This window comes from Corticium candelabrum, chromosome 14 (assembly GCF_963422355.1).
Source record: "Corticium candelabrum chromosome 14, ooCorCand1.1, whole genome shotgun sequence".
In the NCBI taxonomy this organism is placed as follows: domain Eukaryota; kingdom Metazoa; phylum Porifera; class Homoscleromorpha; order Homosclerophorida; family Plakinidae; genus Corticium; species Corticium candelabrum.
The window spans coordinates 6,386,609-6,405,940 of NC_085098.1; the positions used below are offsets into that span (position 1 = coordinate 6,386,609).

Genomic DNA, 19,332 nt, shown 5'->3' on the forward strand with positions numbered 1-19,332 from the left:
TCAAATAGCAGCTTGCTTTCAGTGTCAATGCATTTTATCAAGTGGATATACATGCATGAAATTCTAAATATTATTAGCATAAACATCACAAAATGCACAACAGCCAGCTGCAAGCCTATGAAAAGTCACAATACCATAGCTGCATGTGTGGTTCAAGCTTAAAAACTCAAAGTTTCTGCTGCTGGAGAAGAGGATGCTTTTCACGAGGTTTCTGTTCTTTTATCTCAGCTGCCTCTCTTTCAGTCATGTTCAAAGAATCTGCGAACGAAATTTAATTTAAATTAAGTTTAAATTTCAGAGCCAGAGGCAGTCTCACCTTCAATTTCCAATGCAGGCGATGATTGGCCATTCCTTGAAGCTCTTGGAACCATTTTGCCGTATGACAGACTGTTCAGAAAACCTTGAAGAGGATTACATATTCCATTGATAATCCATATGGGAAAGGGCACTCTAACTACTCCTGTGAAGTGGGTGATTAAAGCAGCAATGAGATTGACCACACTTGGGAGCCAACAAACGTAAAAGACAACAGTATAGAGCATGAAATTGCGTTTTGCTTTGTTCACCTTCTGTCTCTCTTCTGTGGAGTACTTGCCTGTTTTGTGGAGTTCCTCCCTGTAGGCTCTTGTTGTGTGTCTGTACAGGAAGGGATTGGTGACCATAACCACTACTAGTGGCATGTACATGAGGAAGTATGACCAAATCAATCGGTTTTCTCCAGCACAGGGTACTCCAACTTTCACAAACACAACCACAACATTGCTTCCAGCCAAAGCTGCACTTAAAGTCCAGGTGATGGCATGGTAAACTATTAAGTTCACGTCTTTCTGTTTTTTGAGTTTGAGCAAAGTGTCAACAGGATATAACAAAGTCCATATAAACGTCGCAATGTATCCAAAACGCAGAATAAATTCAATCAGAACTCCATAGTAGAGGTAGTGCTGTGAGGACGGTGTACAATGAGATGGGTGTGAGCCGCTGCAGGATGTTGTGTTAGTGTTGTTGCCTTGTTCAGGGTAGTTTTTTGGATGGCTGATAATCAGGAGAGCTACAGATCGACAGATAACACCCACACAAGCAATAAGATCAGCCAGCGCCAAGTAGAATAGAGTATCAGAGAATTGGGATCTAGCTTTTCCTGTTTGCTGTTTCAAATGTTTAAAGAATGTACACAACATGTACATACTTCCAGACAAGCTAAGACTGGCAGACACTAGACTGACCGCACTGTACCAATGACGATCAGCCGTGCTCAGACTTGTCGTTGGAATGCAGTAGAACGATTCTGAATGAGGACTCGCCATGTTGGCGCGCAGTTGACAATCGTTAATTAGCACATTACCACGAGATCAACAGTGACAGGGACGTCGGCAGATTGTTCTTCCCGGAAATTGAAACTGTCAATTACAAAACTGTATTGGTAATTAGGGTTATTTATATCACTCTATATCCCTCTGGCTACAGCCAAAATTCACGTGACCACTGCGCGCGTCCATGCAAGTCTGGCAAACTATAATAGGTGTTTGTTACACTACTTTTAATCAATTTGGACTTCAACGTACTAGTTTGAGACACTTGTTGCATACAAACCATTCATGATTGCAGCACAAATTTATACTAAGAACTACACAAATCTGTAATAAAATGTAGCAGCTTCTAAGTAGCTTGCTTTTAATTTCAGTGTTTTACCAAGTGAGTGCACATAAACACGACATATTACTACATGTAGCTAGCATACATCATAAAATCTATAATAGCCAGTTGCAAGCCTATGAACAGTCACAATGCCCTAGGTACAAGTACATCCACATATGTGCAGTGAATGCAGCTTCGAAAATTCAAAGACTCTGCTGTTGCTGCTGCTGCTGTTGCTGCTGCTGCTGCTGCTGCTGCTGCTGCTGCTGCTGCTGCTGCTGCTGCTGTTGCTGCTGCTGCTGCTGCTGCTGCTGCTGCTGCTGCTGCTGCTGCTGCTGCTGTTGCAGAAGAGGTTGCCTTTCTCGAGATTTCTGTTCTTTTGTCTCAGTTGCCTCCAATGAACTCCTGTCCAGAGATTCTGAGAAGTAGGTTTCGGAGTTGAAGTCATCTTCAGTTTTCAATGCAGCTGATGACCTGTCATTTCTTAAATTTGAGGCAGATTTCTGCTGTTGTATCTTTCTTTCTGCTCTTTGAACAATGTGGCCATATGACAAGCTGTTTAAAAAACCCTGAAGGGGATTACATATTCCATTGGCGATCCATATGGGAAGCGGCACTCTAGATGCTTTTGCAAAGTGAGTGATTAAAGCAGCAATGAGATTAGCGATGCTTGGGAGCCAACAAATGTAAAAGATGATAACGTAGACAATAAACATACATTTTGCTGCCTTCACCTTCTGTCTCTCTTCTGTGGAATACCTGCCTGTTCTCAGCAGTTTCCTTTTGAGGGCACCTGTTGTCCACATGTACAAGAAAGGGTTGACAACCATAACCACTAAAAGTGGCGAATACATAAGGAAGTATGACCCAATCAATCGGTCTTCTCCAGCACAGGGCACTCCAACTTTCACAAGCACAACCATAATATTGCTTCCAGCCAACAGTCCACTCAAAGTCCACGTGATGGCGTGGTAAACTGTCGAGCTGATGCCTTTCTTTTTGAGTTTGAGCAAACTGTCAACTGCATAGAACAAGGTCCACATAAATGTTGCAATGTATCCAAATCGCAGAATAGCTTCAATCGGAACTCCATAGTAGAGGTAGTACTTTGAGTACGGTATACAACTAGATGGGTGTGAGGCGCTGCAAAAACCAGTGCTACTGCCATTACCATGTTCAGGTTCAGAGCGGTTTTTGGGATGCTTGATAACCACTAGAGCTACAGATCGAGAAATGACACCCACACAAGCAATAAAATCAGCCAGCGCCAAGTAGAATAGAATATCAGGATTTGGCGACAAACGGTGTCTACCACTTCCTGTACGCACTTTCAAATACTTGTAAAACGTACGCAGCATGTACATACTTCCAAACAAGCTGAGACTGGCAGACACGAGACTGACTGCAGCATACCAATAACGTTCAGTCGTATTCAGACTTGCCGTTGGAATGCAGTAGAAAGATTCTGAATGAGGGCTCGCCATGTTTAGTTGGCACGAAGTGTGCAACAACTAGATAATTAGCAAATCACGAGATCGCTGTCTAAACAATGACGTGTTGCAGACGTGTGGGCGTGGCATGTCCTGACGTTTCCGGTCAAATACCGTAGCTCGCAATTATTGCTTTAATTACAGGGGTGAGTATTCAGTTCTTAGGTTAAGGCACCATTGATTTAGCCATACACCACTACTGTACAATGCTCAGGCTTCACAGCTCCAGCTGATCAATTGTCACCGTGCGCATGCTCAGCAACTATTGCGAGCGTAATCTACATCCGGCGTGCTGTGTGTGTGTGTGTGTGTGTGTGTGTGTGCGCGCGTGTGTGTGGTGTGTGTGTGTGTGTGTGTGTGTGTGTGTGTGTGTGTGTGGTGGTGGTGGTGTGTGTGTGTGTGTGTGTGTGGTGGTGGTGGTGGTGTGTGTGTGTGTGCGTGCGTGTGTGGTGTGTGTGTGCGTGCGTGTGTGTGTGTGTGTGTGTGTGTGGTGTGTGTGTGTGTGTGTGTGTGTGGTGTGTGTGTGTGTGTGTGTGTGTGTGTGTGTGTGTGTGTGTGTGTGTGTGGTGTGTGTGTGTGTGTGTGTGTGGTGTGTGTGTGTGTTGTGTGTGTGTGTGTGTGTGTGTGTGTGTGTGTGTGTGTGTGTGTGTGTGTGTGTGTGTGTGTGTGTGTGTGTGTGTGTGTGTGTGTGTTGTATTGCGCTTGTATGAAGCTGACGTTTTTATTTTGCGCATGCGCAAACAATCTCGGCACAATGACACCGGAACAGAACAATTGCTAGACGCTGCTCTACAAAATTCGACGTCTAGTGACACACTTTTGATATCCAAAGTGAAAGAATATTTCGTTTTATAACTTTTCTTCCATACAGACTTAATACAAACATTTGAGAAGCGACTCTATGTCTAGCTAGTACGTAGTTTCGATACAACTCATATTCTTGTCATTTTAGTGGCAAGATCTGCTTTAAATTAATTACTTTAAAAAGAAATTTGCGATTTCTTGATTAATTAAAACGCTTTGGCATCTCCTCTAGCTAAAAAATTTACATCTGGTTGCAACAACGAACTGCAGTCTGGAATGCAAGGTAGGTAAACATACGGGTGTTCATCGAGCGGGAACAATTTGAAATTATTACGCGAACAGAAGTCAGCATTCAGGACAACTGATAGGGACGTTTTACTTTGTCAATCAGCTCATTTAGCTATGGAAAAGTTGAAACGGTCTAGGAAAGAAGGAAACTTGCAAGAGCAGATATCGTCAAGAAGACCACTACAAGACATATTGGAGGAAGACTTTAGAGTTACCAGCAAACCAAAAAAACCACGACGTGTTGTTTGCTTGAGGCTGCCGAAGGACAAGAAGGAAATAAAGAAAGAACAGGAGGCAACTGTTTCTTGTTTGGAATGCACAACTAACTCTGAAAAGACAACAAATGATGATGCCAAAGAGATTGTTGCAGACAGCAAAGACATTGTTGCTTTTACGCACCTCACACATTTTTCAATGTCACCTGCAGAAAATTTCCTGAAAGCGCATGGTGACAATGGCAACAGTGAACTTTCCGCCATTGATGAATCTGAGGGTTTACTACAAACTAGGAGCGATGTGACAGCAGGCAATACATTTATCTGTGATCTGTGTGGAAAAGATCTCTCCAAGTTTAATTGTGTGAGGAGACAACAGCACATCAATCGTTGCTGCGATCAGAGTGATCTGGGGCAGCAAAAAGAGAACAGAAAACGAGAACAAGTTATTTGCCCTCTATGTGGACACCTATTCAGGCAAGAGAGGGTGAGATTAGTGAAGCTAGATGATCGAAGCTAATAATATTGCATGTGCTAATTGCATGTTTCAAGTCATGCCAGACTAATTTGTTAGTTTGTGAATTTGTTAGCATATAGCCAGCCATCTTAAGGTATGTGGTTCAAGACATTCTGTTCCCCCATCGGAATTGGTGAAAATCATCAATGATGTGAAAGAGTGCTGGAAGAAAGAGGCAATTTTGCCACAAGAAAGAGGATGCAAGAAGGCAAGGCCATGCACTGAGAAAAATAAGACGCAAAAACTGCAACCAAAACGGTAGAATATTTATGGTTTTTTGATGGTTTTAGTTTATGGGCTGTCACTGTGTTAGAGGAATGGATGACGATCTACTTTTGGCCATGGCATTGTCTGTTTCACTGTCTGAAGGGAATCAAGATGGAAAACTAAAACCAAAGAAACAGACTCGAACAAGGTGATCTTATTTGTAGTTTGGAAGAAATACGATTATGTGCAGCACAGGTGTTTGTCCAGTCTTATCATGTTGAGTAAATATTAGAAAAACAAAATGACTGCATGTTTACATACTGTCATAATGGAAACACAACTTTTTGACAGTCGATCTGGCCATTTGATAGTGGAAGTAGTACTTGCAATGTCATCCTGATATGTGCTACTGTGTTTTCATGCATTACTTAATTAACAAGATGTTGCAATTATACTGTATGTGAATATCTGCTTAGCATTTTGTAATAGTTGTGCTGACTGTTATTCATTGTTTTTCTAGCCTTAGAAATGTTGAGCAAATACCATCATTGTTGCTACGCAGCAAGGAACAAGTAGATGATATAATATCAGCAAAAGCAGGACAAATACTCATTCCAGAAGTAAATACAGCAATTATAGGCTCTTGTAGAGTAGCTTGCAACAGTTGTTTTAACTAATGGATGATTTTCTGTAGTTTGATGAAAGTCAGGAGATAAATCCAACACCAGCGTATGCTGTCAGCACAATTTCAAAACAGATGGCCGTAGTGAATTGCGTGCAAGAAAATCAAGGTGGAACTGAACTAAGAGAAAGTACTGTTTCTTACTCGGAGACGAGTGACCAATGTGGAGAAGAATTACTTAGAGTGGAATTGTCTGATCTTTGTCCTAATGCCAACACATACGAACAGCCTATTGCAGTTGGCTGCAACAACAAGGCACGTTTTACATTTCTATCTGCATAGTGCACTGCCAGCTAGGACTGACACTTGACTGCACGCACGCGCGTGTGCGCACACACACACACACACACACACACACACAGGTTTATACCCATTGAAAAACCAACAATCAAATTAGCTGACTTTTGGCTGACACATAAATTATTAATTGTTATTGTTTGTGTAGTCTTGCAAAAACTTTTGGTCACTGACATCATGTCGACTTTCAGAATCAACAGTGGAACAATATTATGTAGATGGACTGATTGAGATCCCTAATCATGTCAGAACACAGTTTGGTAGGTGTGTCTGGATGGGTATGTACCTGTCTTTGACTATAATGTTTTTGTTGTTTATTTGAACATGCAATCAAAGAGTGTTTAAGTTGTGGAAATTATGGAAATTTGCCAGTCACGCAACACCAGACAAAGGACGATGGTAATGATAAAGGTGCAGAGCCTGAACCACCAGGCTACAAACAGAGTCAAGGATTTGTCATAGAATTATCTCCCCCACATGAACAGAATGATTGTAAAACTCAAGTCGTCATGGAAAAGGAAACACAAACTTCAGTAACCAACTATTGTCTTGTAATCATTGTATTCTAATATTTAATCATAATATAGTTGAGTCTAGTCGCATGGTTTTAAGCTGAATGTAACAGAAAGACTGACAGATGGACAGATGGAGAACTAACAGACAGAAGACTTTGATGACTGACTGGACCAGGAGGATTTGGGAATATTGTCATATTCTCAGCTGCCGAGGCAATAGAGCTGGTTGTTTAGATGGTTGATGTGTCTACATGTTATTTGCTGTTGTTGACTAGGACAAATATTCGTATGAAGAAGTATTGCAGCACTTTAGTTTACTGATTAATTCTTCCGTTCTCAGTGACGTCACGCTTATTGCAAGAGACAATTGCCACATTTATGCTCACCAAGTCTTTCTTGCTGCAAGATCACCCGTGTTTGCTAAGGTTAACTCATATTATCAAATTGTCATAAACTGTGTAAAAAGTTGATTGTCTTAGTAAGTATTTGTACAGTACAGTACTGTTGTGATTCACATGCTGTTAAATTATACTTGTTACTTCAATCCTAGTAGAAGAGACGGTACTTTGTTTCCAGGCAGTTTCTATGCATGCTTTTCTAAAACATGTGCTTGCCTTGGGCTTCATTTTGGCTTCTCAATTGAAGGGAAGAATGGCAGCACTTTGTTTTGAAGCAACATGAATAATGCCTGGGAGCAAGGCTACCTTCTAAGGCAGGCGTGAACATGTTTTTTGGTTAGATCTTTGGTGATCATAATGATGGTGATGCCAACTTCAGCAGCGGACAGATTGATAGACTAGCTGTACGAAGACGAGCCACTGTATGTTTGGATAATTTTAGTAAAGATGCCGTCATGGCAATGATGCATTACATCTACACTGGCAGCTGTACATGGCAACAAGACAATTCTGAAGAAATCTACTGGCTAGCTAACAGGTCTCTAATGTGCTATATCGCATGCCAATGATAAATTTGAACACACTTATTCAATTTTTCCGCTGAGCATATATCGTGCATGTGTTGTCTGTATGTCTAGTTGTGTGACAAGATAATCAGATTCTTATATGACCATGTCTGTGTCTTAATTCACCTGCTTTAGATTCCAGTTGCCAGGGCTTCAAGATATGTATGTCATGAGGAATTCATTCTCAATGTTATCACCTCTGCATAATGCTTTTCGAACAACGACTACATCACACCAGCTTAATGACACTAACAGAGAGGTTCAGACATCAGAACAGATTGCCAAAGCTTCCTCAATTAAAAAGGACAAGTTTCATCACTCTTGTTCTTTGCAATTTGTAGCAGACGTGACAAATGAACATCATGAACCTGAAGAGCTACCTAATGAACTACTTGATGCCTCTCCATCTCTACAAATTTTAGAGCCTGGCGGTAGAGCCAATGACAGAGATGGTCAGTTACCATCCTCACCATCTCCTCAGTCTCTACCATCAAACGAAAATCAATTGGAACAAGCTGTTTGTGAGTCACCTTTTGTGTCTCTGGAACTGCCTTTAGATGACCATTTTATTTCTGCATCTCCACTTCCTTGTCATAAGCATGGAGGACAGACTGACAGAGATGTACACAGTAGCATTGAAGGATTAAGTGACGTTCCTGTTTGTGACATGAGTGTTTCTGATTGTCGATTTCATTTATCAGACATCAAAACTCCTTGCTACGTACCAGAAACACCAATAGTGTCAAGGAACTCAGAGAAACATTTCAACACTGGCGCAGATAAAGAGTTAGAAGAAGCAACAAACTCCAAGCCTTGGGACAGTCTTCAAGACAACCAGGATTGTCATAATGGCAGTTATTCTGACTGTGAAGAAGTGTACTATGACTGGATTAGCAGTGACAGTGTGCCTGAGAATGCTGGCCAAAACAGCCACAGGCAATCTTCAGTTCTATTTGATGTACAACATTGCAGTACTCCTGATAGCTCTCACCCAATCAAGCAAGTCATTCCTCATGGTGACCTTAACAAAGCATCCTGCACCCATAATCCATTTGGTGAAAGCCTAGAAGACTTCTTAGTAGTTTCTGCGGATACTGAAAATTTTGCAGCTCGTTTTAATGACCAAATCTCTATGAAAACAAAACCGTTCATAACTGCTTCAAGCGTTGTGGATCTTTGTAACAATGGAATTGAAATCAGTGATGAAACGGCAGTGAGACAAATACCACCACAGCACATTGATCCTATCGAAGTGGACATGTGTGATGATGAAGATGAACTGTTTGCTCGTTGCTTACCTGAAGAAGACATACTTGCCAAAGCTGGTCTTATTGACTCTCAACAGTGTGATGTCGGCAATCAACATCCTGTCACTCCTTGCAATCCCAAACACCCGAAAACTAAACGTGTCACTCCAATGCCTGATTATGACAACATGGCAACACCTATTTTGAAAGTAATTAGTACCCTCAAGAGGTCATCAAAACCTATGAACATTCTCTATGTGGTGTTTTGATGGGATCTTGACTGTCTAGAGTAAACGACTAGCTGTTGCAATATTGATGTCTTTCTTGTAGAAAAATATGGGCAAGTTTGGTATGCGGAATATGGTCAAAAGGAAAATGATCACTAAGCTCAAACAAGTCTACAACTACACTCACCCAGGTAATGATAATTAATCACTAGAGTGATGTGCACCTAAATAATTGAAGTTAAGTTTGGCAAACAAAGCTGATTCAAAATTGTATTAAATCTGGATATGCTAGCAAACATTGTTGGCATACATGTATACGTAAACAGTGGCAAGAACAGTTACCCTAATTTCATATCCAGCCCAATGTCACAGCATCAACTCAAACATCTAAGGCCACCCAAACGCATTACAGTCTAGACCACTCACTCTTGATATCTACATATTGTAGGCATGGGTAGCTTAGACAGTTTGAGAAACAGCTAGACTCGTTATTCAATTGTACTTCAGGAGTTCAGACTGGAGAACAAGTAAATGGATGATGGCAGCAGCGGTCACAGAGGAAGGTCAATTCAAAAAACGAGTAGAATTGCAACAGGTAGCAATAATAGTGACATTTAGCAGCTAGCAATTTCTTTTATATTTTCAAGCGACATTTTGGTATCTCGAGGAATTGCCTGCACAATAGATGTATGATTATATGCATAACAACACATCATTCTTTCAATTAAATATTTTACACATAAGTAAAGCAGCTGGAGTCTTGGCATAGATAATATATTGTCTATTTGCCTTCCTTCTTGCTTGATGGTTCATCATCTCCGTCCTTTTCTTCCAATAGCTTATTGTGTAAATCCATGAGACCCTTAAAATATTTGACTGTCTTCACACGCAATTCGAGAGTAGCATCTTCATCACACACAAATATAGTTCGCTGATGTTGTTGAAAGGCGGATACAGTCCACATGTGACTGACACCTTCTTCAATGGCTTTGTACAAGGCAAATGCCTTATGTGCACCAGTAATCATTATCATGACCTATCAAGTAGTTCCAAATAAATAAATAAATAAATAAATAAACTAGTAAATGAAGCTGTGTTTACACTGTCGCTTTACAGCTACGAGCGTATATATTTGCATCTAGGTGCTTGTTGTGTGTGTGTGTGTGTGTGTGTGTGTGTGTGTGCGCGCGCACACGCATGTGTCACGTGTGTATTTATTGTGAATATTAATGTAAATTTTATTAATTTTGTAAATGTCTATTTATTGTCATTATCATTATTAATTCATTAGCTTGTTGCTAGAATGTATAATTCTTTAAAAACAGAGGGATGCGTCAACGTGATTAAAGATAATTAACTAAATATTATCAATGTTCCACACTACACTTCGAATTCAGCACAAATGACAGAAGTGACGTTGTGTGTGTGTGTGTGTGTGTGTGTGTGTGTGTGTGTCCCCGTCCGTCCGTCCGTGTGTGTGTATTTATTGTAAATATTAATGTAAATTTTATTAAATTTTGTTTATTTATTGTCGTTATCATTAATTAATCATTACCTTAATTGTTGCTAGAATGTAAACGGTAATTCTTTGAAAACACATTGGTTTATCAATGTGATTAAAGATAATTAACTAAATAGCATCAATGTCTCACACTACTTCGAATTCACACAGCTACGCAACTCTTGCACGGAGCGGACTTGTTATCTACGCTATGTCTCAATTATGCATGTATAGCGCTCTTGTATCACTGGAAGTTAATAAATTAATTAACTATTGCAATGGACTATCAAATCATTATCATACTTTTATTGAATCGTCGCCATCTTTCGTTCCGCTATTTCGTTGTAGCTAGAGATCGATGTACGTCTCCTAGCTGCATAGAAAATACTGTGAAGCGACATGCATGTACATCTAGCAACCGGATCCAGAAGAAAGCAGCGTCAACGTTTCCTACGAATCATTCTTGCAAGACGTTCAATCATCAGTCCTACAAAGAACATATTTCTCTCTTGAAGATCGCGGATGACATTCTGGTCACAGGTGGTGCGCATGCAACGGTGCCTAGAGCTAGATGCATGTTCCCATGGGACCCTAGCTTGGCTTCTTGAAGAACGATAAATTCATTTGTTTTGCGATTCTTTTGTAAAAAGTAACAAACGCATACAACTATTACCTGATCTTTACTCTGCGCTTCTCAGTTTGACGACAGTTTGACCGTAAAATGGAGGTTTACGACATCTCGGCTTTTCTGTCATAATGCGCGGGATTGTTACGTCACCCATTGTTGATGTGCCAAAGGTCTGCTGATTGGCTCTGCCAATTCCTGAGAGTGATTCACGCTGACAAGCTAGTATTACGTCACCTACGTTTCGCGTCCCAAAACGATTGCTGATTGGCTCAACAAACTCCCCGAGCGTGACACACGCTTACAAACAAACATAGATAGTTACAAACATAGAAACATAGGTACAAACATACCGACAGACAGACCGGAAGTCAATACAGCCCGTTTAGAGTGAGCTTCTCGCGAAGCAGTCCACCACTTATTGTGGTGTCCTTCTTTTACGCTCTAGCTTAATAAAAGTATTTGAGAAGATTACAAAAAGTTATTATGATAATCTAATGTCACAAACAAGTATGTTCAGTTAGAGCAACTAGCTCTTACCTCATAAGCATCCATAACTGTTGCTACGCCTACTGTCAATGCTTGTGTAGGCACTTTGCTAACATCACCACCAAAGAAACGAGAATTGGCCTCTATAGTATCTTTTGCCAATGTCTTTACTCGAGTGCGTGACGAAAGGGAAGATCCTGGCTCATTAAATGCAATATGGCCATCAGGCCCAATTCCTGTTGACATAAATATATATATATATATATATATATATATATATATATATATATATTAAAGATTGCTCTAAAACTAAATCTATAATTGACTATATTGTATTGCTCACCTCCTAGAAAGAGATGGATTCCTCCGGCTTTTTTGATCTTTTCTTCATATGCATCGCATTCTGCAATCAAATCTGGTGCATTTCCATCAAGCATGTGAACATTTTGTGGGTTGATATCAATGTGTTTGAAAAGGTTTTCCAACATGAAAGAGTGGTAGCTTTCTGGATGATCTCGTGGCAAGCCCACGTACTCATCCATATTGAATGTTGTAACATACTTGAATGATAGTTCACCACTCTTGTGGAACTCGACTAGCTTTTTGTAGCATCCTTTAGGAGTAGATCCTGGAATACACAATTCAAGCAAAAACCTTGGTTATTATATTTCTGTCCCACCTTTCCTATGCCTATTTATATTCAAACTGCTGCTGCTGTTTGATCAATATCCTTTGTCTGTCTGTCTGTCTTTTATTTCTTACATCAAACTATGATACAATTCTGCAAAGAACTACAGTAATACAAGTAGACTAATGTTCATCGAAAGCTAACATTACAGCAAACTAAAACACTTATATATGACTAAGACTAATGAGGAAAAAATTGAGTGCTGAGAGAGTCAGGCCTCTGATATAACTTGAACATTACACTTCTGTAATTGTACAGAGAATCTTTTCCTCCAAAGTCCAAAAATTCTGCAGCATTAGGTCTTCCTGCTTCATCTGTCTGTCTGTCTGTCTGTCTGTCTGTCTGTCAATACATATATTTGCATATTGCAACTGCTAGTACAGGCTAAATATTGTCCAGCGACCTAAGGCCGCTAACAGCAAGCAATTAATGAGCTACCAATTGTTTGTAATAAGAGTCTAAATCTAATTTACTAGTTCTAGCAAATCTACACAGTTTGTCTGTCTGTCTGTCTATCTGTCTGTAAGAACTGGCAAAAGCTGTTGGAGATTTCTAACTGACTGAAGACGACGATGAGTTTCTGTTCTATTACAGCCATGTAACAACCAAGTGATCTTACGAAAAATAGCTCGTCTCTCACGTGGTCAAGTAGAGGTAGACAAATTTAGAGTTATGGCTATTCAGTTTTTAATCCATTAGGTCCTGGTTGTATCTTTCAAAGTTTAATTAAATTCAATAAAACAATCTGTCTGTCAGTCCGTCTGTCTGTCTAGCTGTCTGTTTCTGTGCATTTTTCAGTAATATGAAAACCCAGCAAGGTATACTTCAGTCCTAGTGCAGAGATACAACACTAAGAACTGCTGAAGAGCGGATGACACCATCACATGTAAATCAGTCGCACGTGTCATCTCTCAACACACTGTACAATACAAACAATCTGTATGATATGGCATTGCCAACCAGAAATGGTCAGGCAATCATAGGTATCTTACAGTACCTTAGTCTTGTAAGTGTACGTGTACTGTACACCTTACTACACGTGTCATTTAGCATGCAACTAAGATGTTGAAATTAGCTCTAAACGCAGCAGACTGAAACTGTACAAACTAGAACCCTAGAAACATTAGCTGCTACGTGCGCTTGCATCGTCTCGCACAATCTGCCATTTGCGGAACGTCTGCTTATGTACACTCTCATGTCTACCGATGACAGTCTCCTGCACAACAGCCCACGCATTATTATCGTACCTGTCGGTAGTCCGAGTACGAAGTGTTTCTCAGGACCGGGCTTGAATTCATTGATCCTTGCCTTGATGTACTTAGCAGCCCACGTGCTGGCGTCGTCATAGCTCGGCAAAATAACGAGTCTCATGTCAAACAAGTCAACCACAAGGGTAGTTAATATTAACATATGCTGTAGTGTAATAGCACGCACCTTGGTGAGGAAGAAACCTGTTGCTTGGTAGCGAGGTTGGGAGACGCACTAGACGGAGTAGAGTGTAAACAATGGGCTCCCTGCAGTTTCGGTCACTGCATTCCATTAGGGCAGCAACTGTGCCATGTGGGTTGCTGGTCTGTCGGTTTATTCTTGTTAGGGAGGGTGAGGAGCGGTCATTCCGAGAACATCGAAGCGGTTGACAGTGTGACTTTGCTTGAGAAGTCTGCGTGACATTGAATAATGCGTTGTGTGTTATTTGTGTGGAGTGTTTGTTTGGGGCTCTTGTTCGAGTGTGTTGGTGTGTGCTCTTTCAATGTGGATACAAAGCACGTTCTGAAACGAACGGCGGGTATTGCCAACACTCCAGCGGAGGGCAGCTCTTATTTTGGCTTTTCTCTTGCATTTCATCGAGATTACATGAAGGAGCCTCGAATCATTGTTGGAGCACCTCGTCGGACATGGCACGGTGTCAAGCACCGAGGTGCTGTATATCTTTGTCCTCTTGTTGCAGAAAGAGGAGAGAACTGCTTACCAGCTTATGTACCACGAGACAGACCGGGCAGTAATTTCAATCAGACTACAGAATGGATGGGTGTTTCTGTAGTTTCTGGTTCGACTGGTCGATTTGCTGCCTGTGCTCATCGACATTTACAGACTACTGTAACAAAGGATGGTAAACAGTGGGAGACTATTGGTCGATGCGTTGTTTACTCTCAACACTTTGCTGTTGAAGGAGTCTACAAGCCTTGCCAACGTAACCAGGATGAAGCCCAAGAGACTGTCTTGTCTCATGGAGACTGTGAGGCAGGGATAGCGGTTGCTCTTGGCAACAATGACAAGACGTTGATTATGGGAGCCCCGGGAACAGACGTTTGGTTAGGAGCTGTGTTTAGTCAGGAAATTAATTATTTTGATGTTGGGGAACTGACAAGAACAACAAGTGGGTCAATGAACAACACACATAGGGTCAGGCTCCAGGGTTATAGTCTTAGTGTTGGACAGTTTGTTTCTGAAACTAATGAGTCTATTGTACAGTATGCTGTTGGTGTGCCACATTGGAATGCAGCTGGTCAATATGGAAGAGTCAATGTGTTCTCGCAAGACGTGGAAAAACAAACGATTCAATTGCTGAAGTCTTTTACTGTGTATGGACGCTACAGCGGATCATACTTTGGTCACACCGTATTGGCGGCTGACACTACTGGAGATGGATTAGATGATCTATTGGTTGCTGGACCGACTTACTCTGACTTTCGGCCAGAAATTGGGCATGTTTCAGTATTTAAGAACTTGAATGGACGGTTTGGAACTGCAAACATAGAACTGACAGGAAGTATTCCGTTTGGGCGCTTTGGCCATGCAATTGTGCTGCTCGGTGATGTCAACAAGGATGGCTACAATGATGTGGCCATTAGTGCTCCATATGGTGGTGAAGATCATCTATTAGGAACAATTTATATTCATTTTGGATCTCAAGATGGTCTTGTAAGACAAGCATCACAGATTATATCAGCATCCAGTGTGGCACATAAGAGGCCAGTTTCGATGGCATTTGGGGCCTCAATGGCTGGAGCTTTTGATGCAGATGGCAACGGATATCCTGATCTAGTTGTTGGCTCTTACTTGTCAGAGGAAATTACATTGCTTCGAACTCGTCCTGTTGTATCTATCAAAGGTAGAGTTACATTGAGTCCAAACTTAATCACAAACAATTTCCCGCAGACATGTTTTGGTACTTCTGGAGAATTATACACATGCGTCGTTGTAAATGTATGTGTTCGTGTTGTCACTGACGTGCCTTCGTCTCTGAACAGAATCAATTATCGTGTTATACTAGATCAGCGAAAGAAGAGTCTTGGACTGAAATCTCGGGCATTTTTTAATAGTACTGGTCATCGGCGTGCAGTTGGCATATTTCATCTTCCAAACTACAAGGGTTCAAGACAAGTTTGTCAAGAATTGACTGCTTTTATCCTTAAAAATATCCGAGACAGGACAACACCGGTGGAGGTCTTGTTCAAGTACTCTTTGCCATCTGGACATAAAACACAATTGTCTAATGTAAGCCTTTATCAGCCTCTTCCTCCAGTCATCAATCACACCCTACCGTCACAAAAGAAAAATTTAGCTAGAGCATTTATACATTTTCGTCCAGAGTGTGGTTCAGATAACTTGTGCATACCAGATCTTCGACTTGTTGATGTAGCTGTTTTGGACTTGCTTCCGGGTTCAGTGTATATTATTAGAGCCAAGACTACAATCACTTTTCGAGCAATGATCACTAATCAGGGAGAAGACGCATACGAGAGTAAGTTGGTTGTTACCACACCAAGTGTGCTTTCACTTATTCAGGTAGTCATCTCATCTGTTAACTCATACTGCATCCAAGATAAAGGTCACGATGAAACTTTGGTAGAGTGTGACCTTGGTGACCCACTCAAGTCTGGCACTACCCATATTGTGGAAATAGTAATGAGCACGGTGCACATTCCACTCTCGTTAATTAGTTTGAATGTGCAGTTCTCAGTTAGCAGTTCCAACATAGAACTAAGTTCTACTCTCAGTGACAATATTGCACGGATGTATGTACCCGTGGGAGCTGAAGCAGACTTTCTTTTGGAAGGAGTGAGCAACCCAGATCAATACCTACTGCAGAAGAACTTTTCTCGGTTTCCAAATGTAGAAACTGAAATTGGGAATCACGTGAATTACACTATGTTTGCTTCAAATAGTGGTCCTTCGGTAGTGCCTGAGGCTTCTCTTTTTGTAGCTCTACCTACACACACAGCTCAAGGTTTCCCTCTCTTATACGTGATGAACATTGATGAAGCTGGCAATGTTTATTGTGAGGATGAGTACGTTATTAATCCTCGTGCTATTGCAACAATTTCTCAGGTGAACTCTGAGCATAGACAGAAAAATTATGAACCGAAGAGTCAAGCAGCTATCGGCACTTCTGTTCAGTCATCATTTGATGTTGAGATTCTTGACCAACTGGTGAGTAATGCCACACAAACAACTGGACAAGAGGTCATCGAGTCTCTCAAAAGAGAGTGTGAAACTGATTTAATCCATTGCACTGTACTGACTTGTCATCTGAATGACATGTATGCAGGTAGTGAAGCTGGTGTAGTTATCACCACAAGACTTTGGGAAGCAACTCTATTGTCACGAGAATTTGGATTTGAAGATCTGAAACTTTCCATTGTTGCTCATGTTATGCCTGTGAATGCTCCTGCTATCATAGGAGTTGCCTCAGACCATATTGTAGTCTCTACCTCGGTGTCACATGGTGCATTAGAACAACAAAGCAGCAGCTTGCCTGTATGGGCTTATGTCGTTGCTGTAGTTGGTTCGTTGCTTATCGTTACTGTCACAGTTGGTGTAATGTGGAAAGTTGGTTTCTTCAAGAGGAATACCAAAGAAAAACTTAAGGAGGAGAAGCGGAAAAGCCAGATGTATCTAGAAGAGTATGAAATGACAGAGTTGGAAGAACAAGATAAAAATTGTGCACCAGTTGATGAAAAGTGCTGAGTGACTGACAGGAAGCAGTGACTTTACCTCGTATATGCATATATACACATACTGATGACCACATTTAACGGTAGCCCTTGCATTAATCATACATATCTTTGCTACTCGTACACTAAGCGATGGACAAGTTCGTATATCATTCTAGAGTTTGGATCATTAAGTATGAAACATGCTATACTGATACAAAGAACTTGATTTATACAGAATTGTAGTGTTTCCGAGAGTGTTGTTTCTATTACGATCACATTTGCACACTAGAATATGCATTTATATCAGGTAATTAATTTAATAATATCAACGTATCACGTGAATTGACTAACCCACCAGCTGATCATGACCATATGGTAACTTTTGTTCCTGCCCGTGTGTTGCACATCTAATTTATAAGCACAAAGTCAGTGATTGAACTCTAGAATATGGATAGTGCTGATGATATCGATCAACCCTTAAACTCGAAGTCAGCCAACATTTCGGTGAGAACAAATCTGTGATTTCAAACACAGTACGTATAGATCGATATGCTATGAATTATATTAATTAAAGGAAAGCACCAAGAAAGCAAGCTACCAGTCTTTTGCAAAGCAGTTGAGTAGACCAAAAAGGCAACAGGAAACGGTAACAACAAACCAGCATGTAGACTTCGGGTTTGTGTACGTTGCTTTAATTTGCTAACATGCTGTTGGTAGAACACCTGGCCAAGGCTCTGCCAGAGCTCAACAACTGACAGTTGTGGAGCAGACAAATTTCTAAAAGAAGCCACGCCCACATCGGATTTGGTCACCGTTATTGAGTAATTCTTTGATTAGGCTGGTCACTCACGACTACAAACACGTTGCAAAGATTAGCAACAAAATCGTGATCTATCCATCTATTTATTGTGTTATTCATTTTCAGTTGCAAATATCCTTCTGCATCTGTACAGCAAGCTTATCTCGAAAGAAAGAAACAGCTTTGGAGGTGTATAGACGTCTTGATGTTAGTTGTGATTTCTAGTGTGACTGACTTGTCATTTTATGACAATTCACGTAAAGCTGGCGAGGGCGTCAGGCTAAGCGAGTAGAAAGAAGAAAAGAAAGACGCAGAAACACTGATTCTAGTACACTCTCTCTGCACTCATCAAGAACGATAAGTGAATTTGAGATGTCACATCTCTTGTCAGTCAACCATCCTGATCTCAGGTATTAAATTGATCAATATCAACCATGCAACGTATATGCATACGAATGCAATGGATGGAACTGACAGGATACTGAATGCTCAATCGAGAATCAAAGCTAACGAAGCCTTCTCATCAGGATATGACTGCTTTATGAGGTATGGCCTGATGTGTTCATTCACAAAAAAGAAATGTGTAATTTGCTTGCCTAGAACTCGTAATATTTTTTAGTTTTAAGCCACGACAAGGCAAACGGGCAATTGTCCAAGATCAATCCTTTCATGGTCATCACACTGCAGCTGCCCACAATACTCGGTTACTAGGAGCCTTAGAAACACAGGAACTGGTCACTGTAAAGTCAGTTCAACAGCAAATAAGGTACATATGGATCTATCTAGAGTTAACGAGAAGATATGCAGCTAACTGGTTGTTGTATAGGACGGCTAGACATAGTGCCAGACTGCCACAGCGTTGCTACTCTCCTGCACCTTGCACACCTCCAGCATCAAGAGCTTCAACAGCAATGCCAATCTTGAAGAATCAACGGCCTAGAGTTAGCTAACAAATCGTACCATACACTCACATTGAATTAACTGATTACAGCAATGTATGTGACTGTATAGTCTGTTCGGTCAACTGCTAGCCCAATGACCATCCACTTCCCATCAAAGGAATCAAATTCAATTTGATGAGAATCAGAGAACAAAGACAACAAAGATTGAAGGTACCATGGTGTAACATAAAACATGTCAATCATTAAAGTGTTTGCATTGGCAAACTATATAGACATTATATCATACAGAGATTAGCAGAA

At 40.8% G+C, this 19,332-nt stretch overlaps 6 protein-coding genes across 6 annotated transcripts; 3 read left to right on the top strand and 3 right to left on the bottom strand.

Annotated features, from left to right (window-relative positions):
- Positions 1 to 40: 40 nt before the first annotated feature.
- On the bottom strand, positions 41 to 1,355 carry LOC134189736 (G-protein coupled receptor 143-like). The gene is made up of 2 exons (XM_062658104.1): positions 317 to 1,355; positions 41 to 258 (listed from the first exon to the last, which is right to left on the bottom strand). The coding sequence occupies exons 1-2, from the start codon at positions 1,302 to 1,304 to the stop codon at positions 167 to 169; spliced, it is 1,080 nt and encodes a 359-aa protein (XP_062514088.1). The 5' UTR covers positions 1,305 to 1,355; the 3' UTR covers positions 41 to 166.
- A 167-nt stretch (positions 1,356 to 1,522) lies between these two features.
- Positions 1,523 to 3,130, bottom strand: LOC134189862 (G-protein coupled receptor 143-like). The gene has a single exon (XM_062658258.1). It carries the CDS (start codon positions 3,117 to 3,119, stop codon positions 1,839 to 1,841), a length of 1,281 nt encoding a protein of 426 aa, XP_062514242.1. The 5' UTR covers positions 3,120 to 3,130; the 3' UTR covers positions 1,523 to 1,838.
- A 1,111-nt stretch (positions 3,131 to 4,241) lies between these two features.
- LOC134189730 (uncharacterized) lies at positions 4,242 to 9,731 on the top strand. The gene is made up of 12 exons (XM_062658097.1): positions 4,242 to 4,919; positions 5,023 to 5,207; positions 5,263 to 5,364; positions 5,677 to 5,776; positions 5,851 to 6,093; positions 6,284 to 6,395; positions 6,472 to 6,668; positions 6,926 to 7,075; positions 7,390 to 7,586; positions 7,750 to 9,070; positions 9,192 to 9,279; positions 9,596 to 9,731. The coding sequence occupies exons 1-12, from the start codon at positions 4,332 to 4,334 to the stop codon at positions 9,625 to 9,627; spliced, it is 3,315 nt and encodes a 1,104-aa protein (XP_062514081.1). The 5' UTR covers positions 4,242 to 4,331; the 3' UTR covers positions 9,628 to 9,731.
- LOC134189731 (glucosamine-6-phosphate isomerase 1-like) lies at positions 9,724 to 13,776 on the bottom strand. Its single transcript, XM_062658098.1, has 4 exons — positions 13,639 to 13,776; positions 12,047 to 12,331; positions 11,755 to 11,939; positions 9,724 to 10,124 (listed from the first exon to the last, which is right to left on the bottom strand). Exons 1-4 carry the CDS (start codon positions 13,760 to 13,762, stop codon positions 9,870 to 9,872), a joined length of 849 nt encoding a protein of 282 aa, XP_062514082.1. The 5' UTR covers positions 13,763 to 13,776; the 3' UTR covers positions 9,724 to 9,869.
- Positions 13,777 to 14,404: 628 nt separating this feature from the next.
- On the top strand, positions 14,405 to 17,578 carry LOC134190383 (integrin alpha-8-like). Its single transcript, XM_062658836.1, has one exon. It carries the CDS (start codon positions 14,417 to 14,419, stop codon positions 17,360 to 17,362), a length of 2,946 nt encoding a protein of 981 aa, XP_062514820.1. The 5' UTR covers positions 14,405 to 14,416; the 3' UTR covers positions 17,363 to 17,578.
- A 105-nt stretch (positions 17,579 to 17,683) lies between these two features.
- Positions 17,684 to 19,282, top strand: LOC134189854 (uncharacterized). The gene is made up of 9 exons (XM_062658249.1): positions 17,684 to 17,835; positions 17,906 to 17,977; positions 18,049 to 18,152; positions 18,257 to 18,319; positions 18,394 to 18,540; positions 18,608 to 18,676; positions 18,750 to 18,896; positions 18,957 to 19,071; positions 19,142 to 19,282. Exons 1-9 carry the CDS (start codon positions 17,779 to 17,781, stop codon positions 19,205 to 19,207), a joined length of 840 nt encoding a protein of 279 aa, XP_062514233.1. The 5' UTR covers positions 17,684 to 17,778; the 3' UTR covers positions 19,208 to 19,282.
- The last annotated feature ends 50 nt before the right edge of the window (positions 19,283 to 19,332 follow it).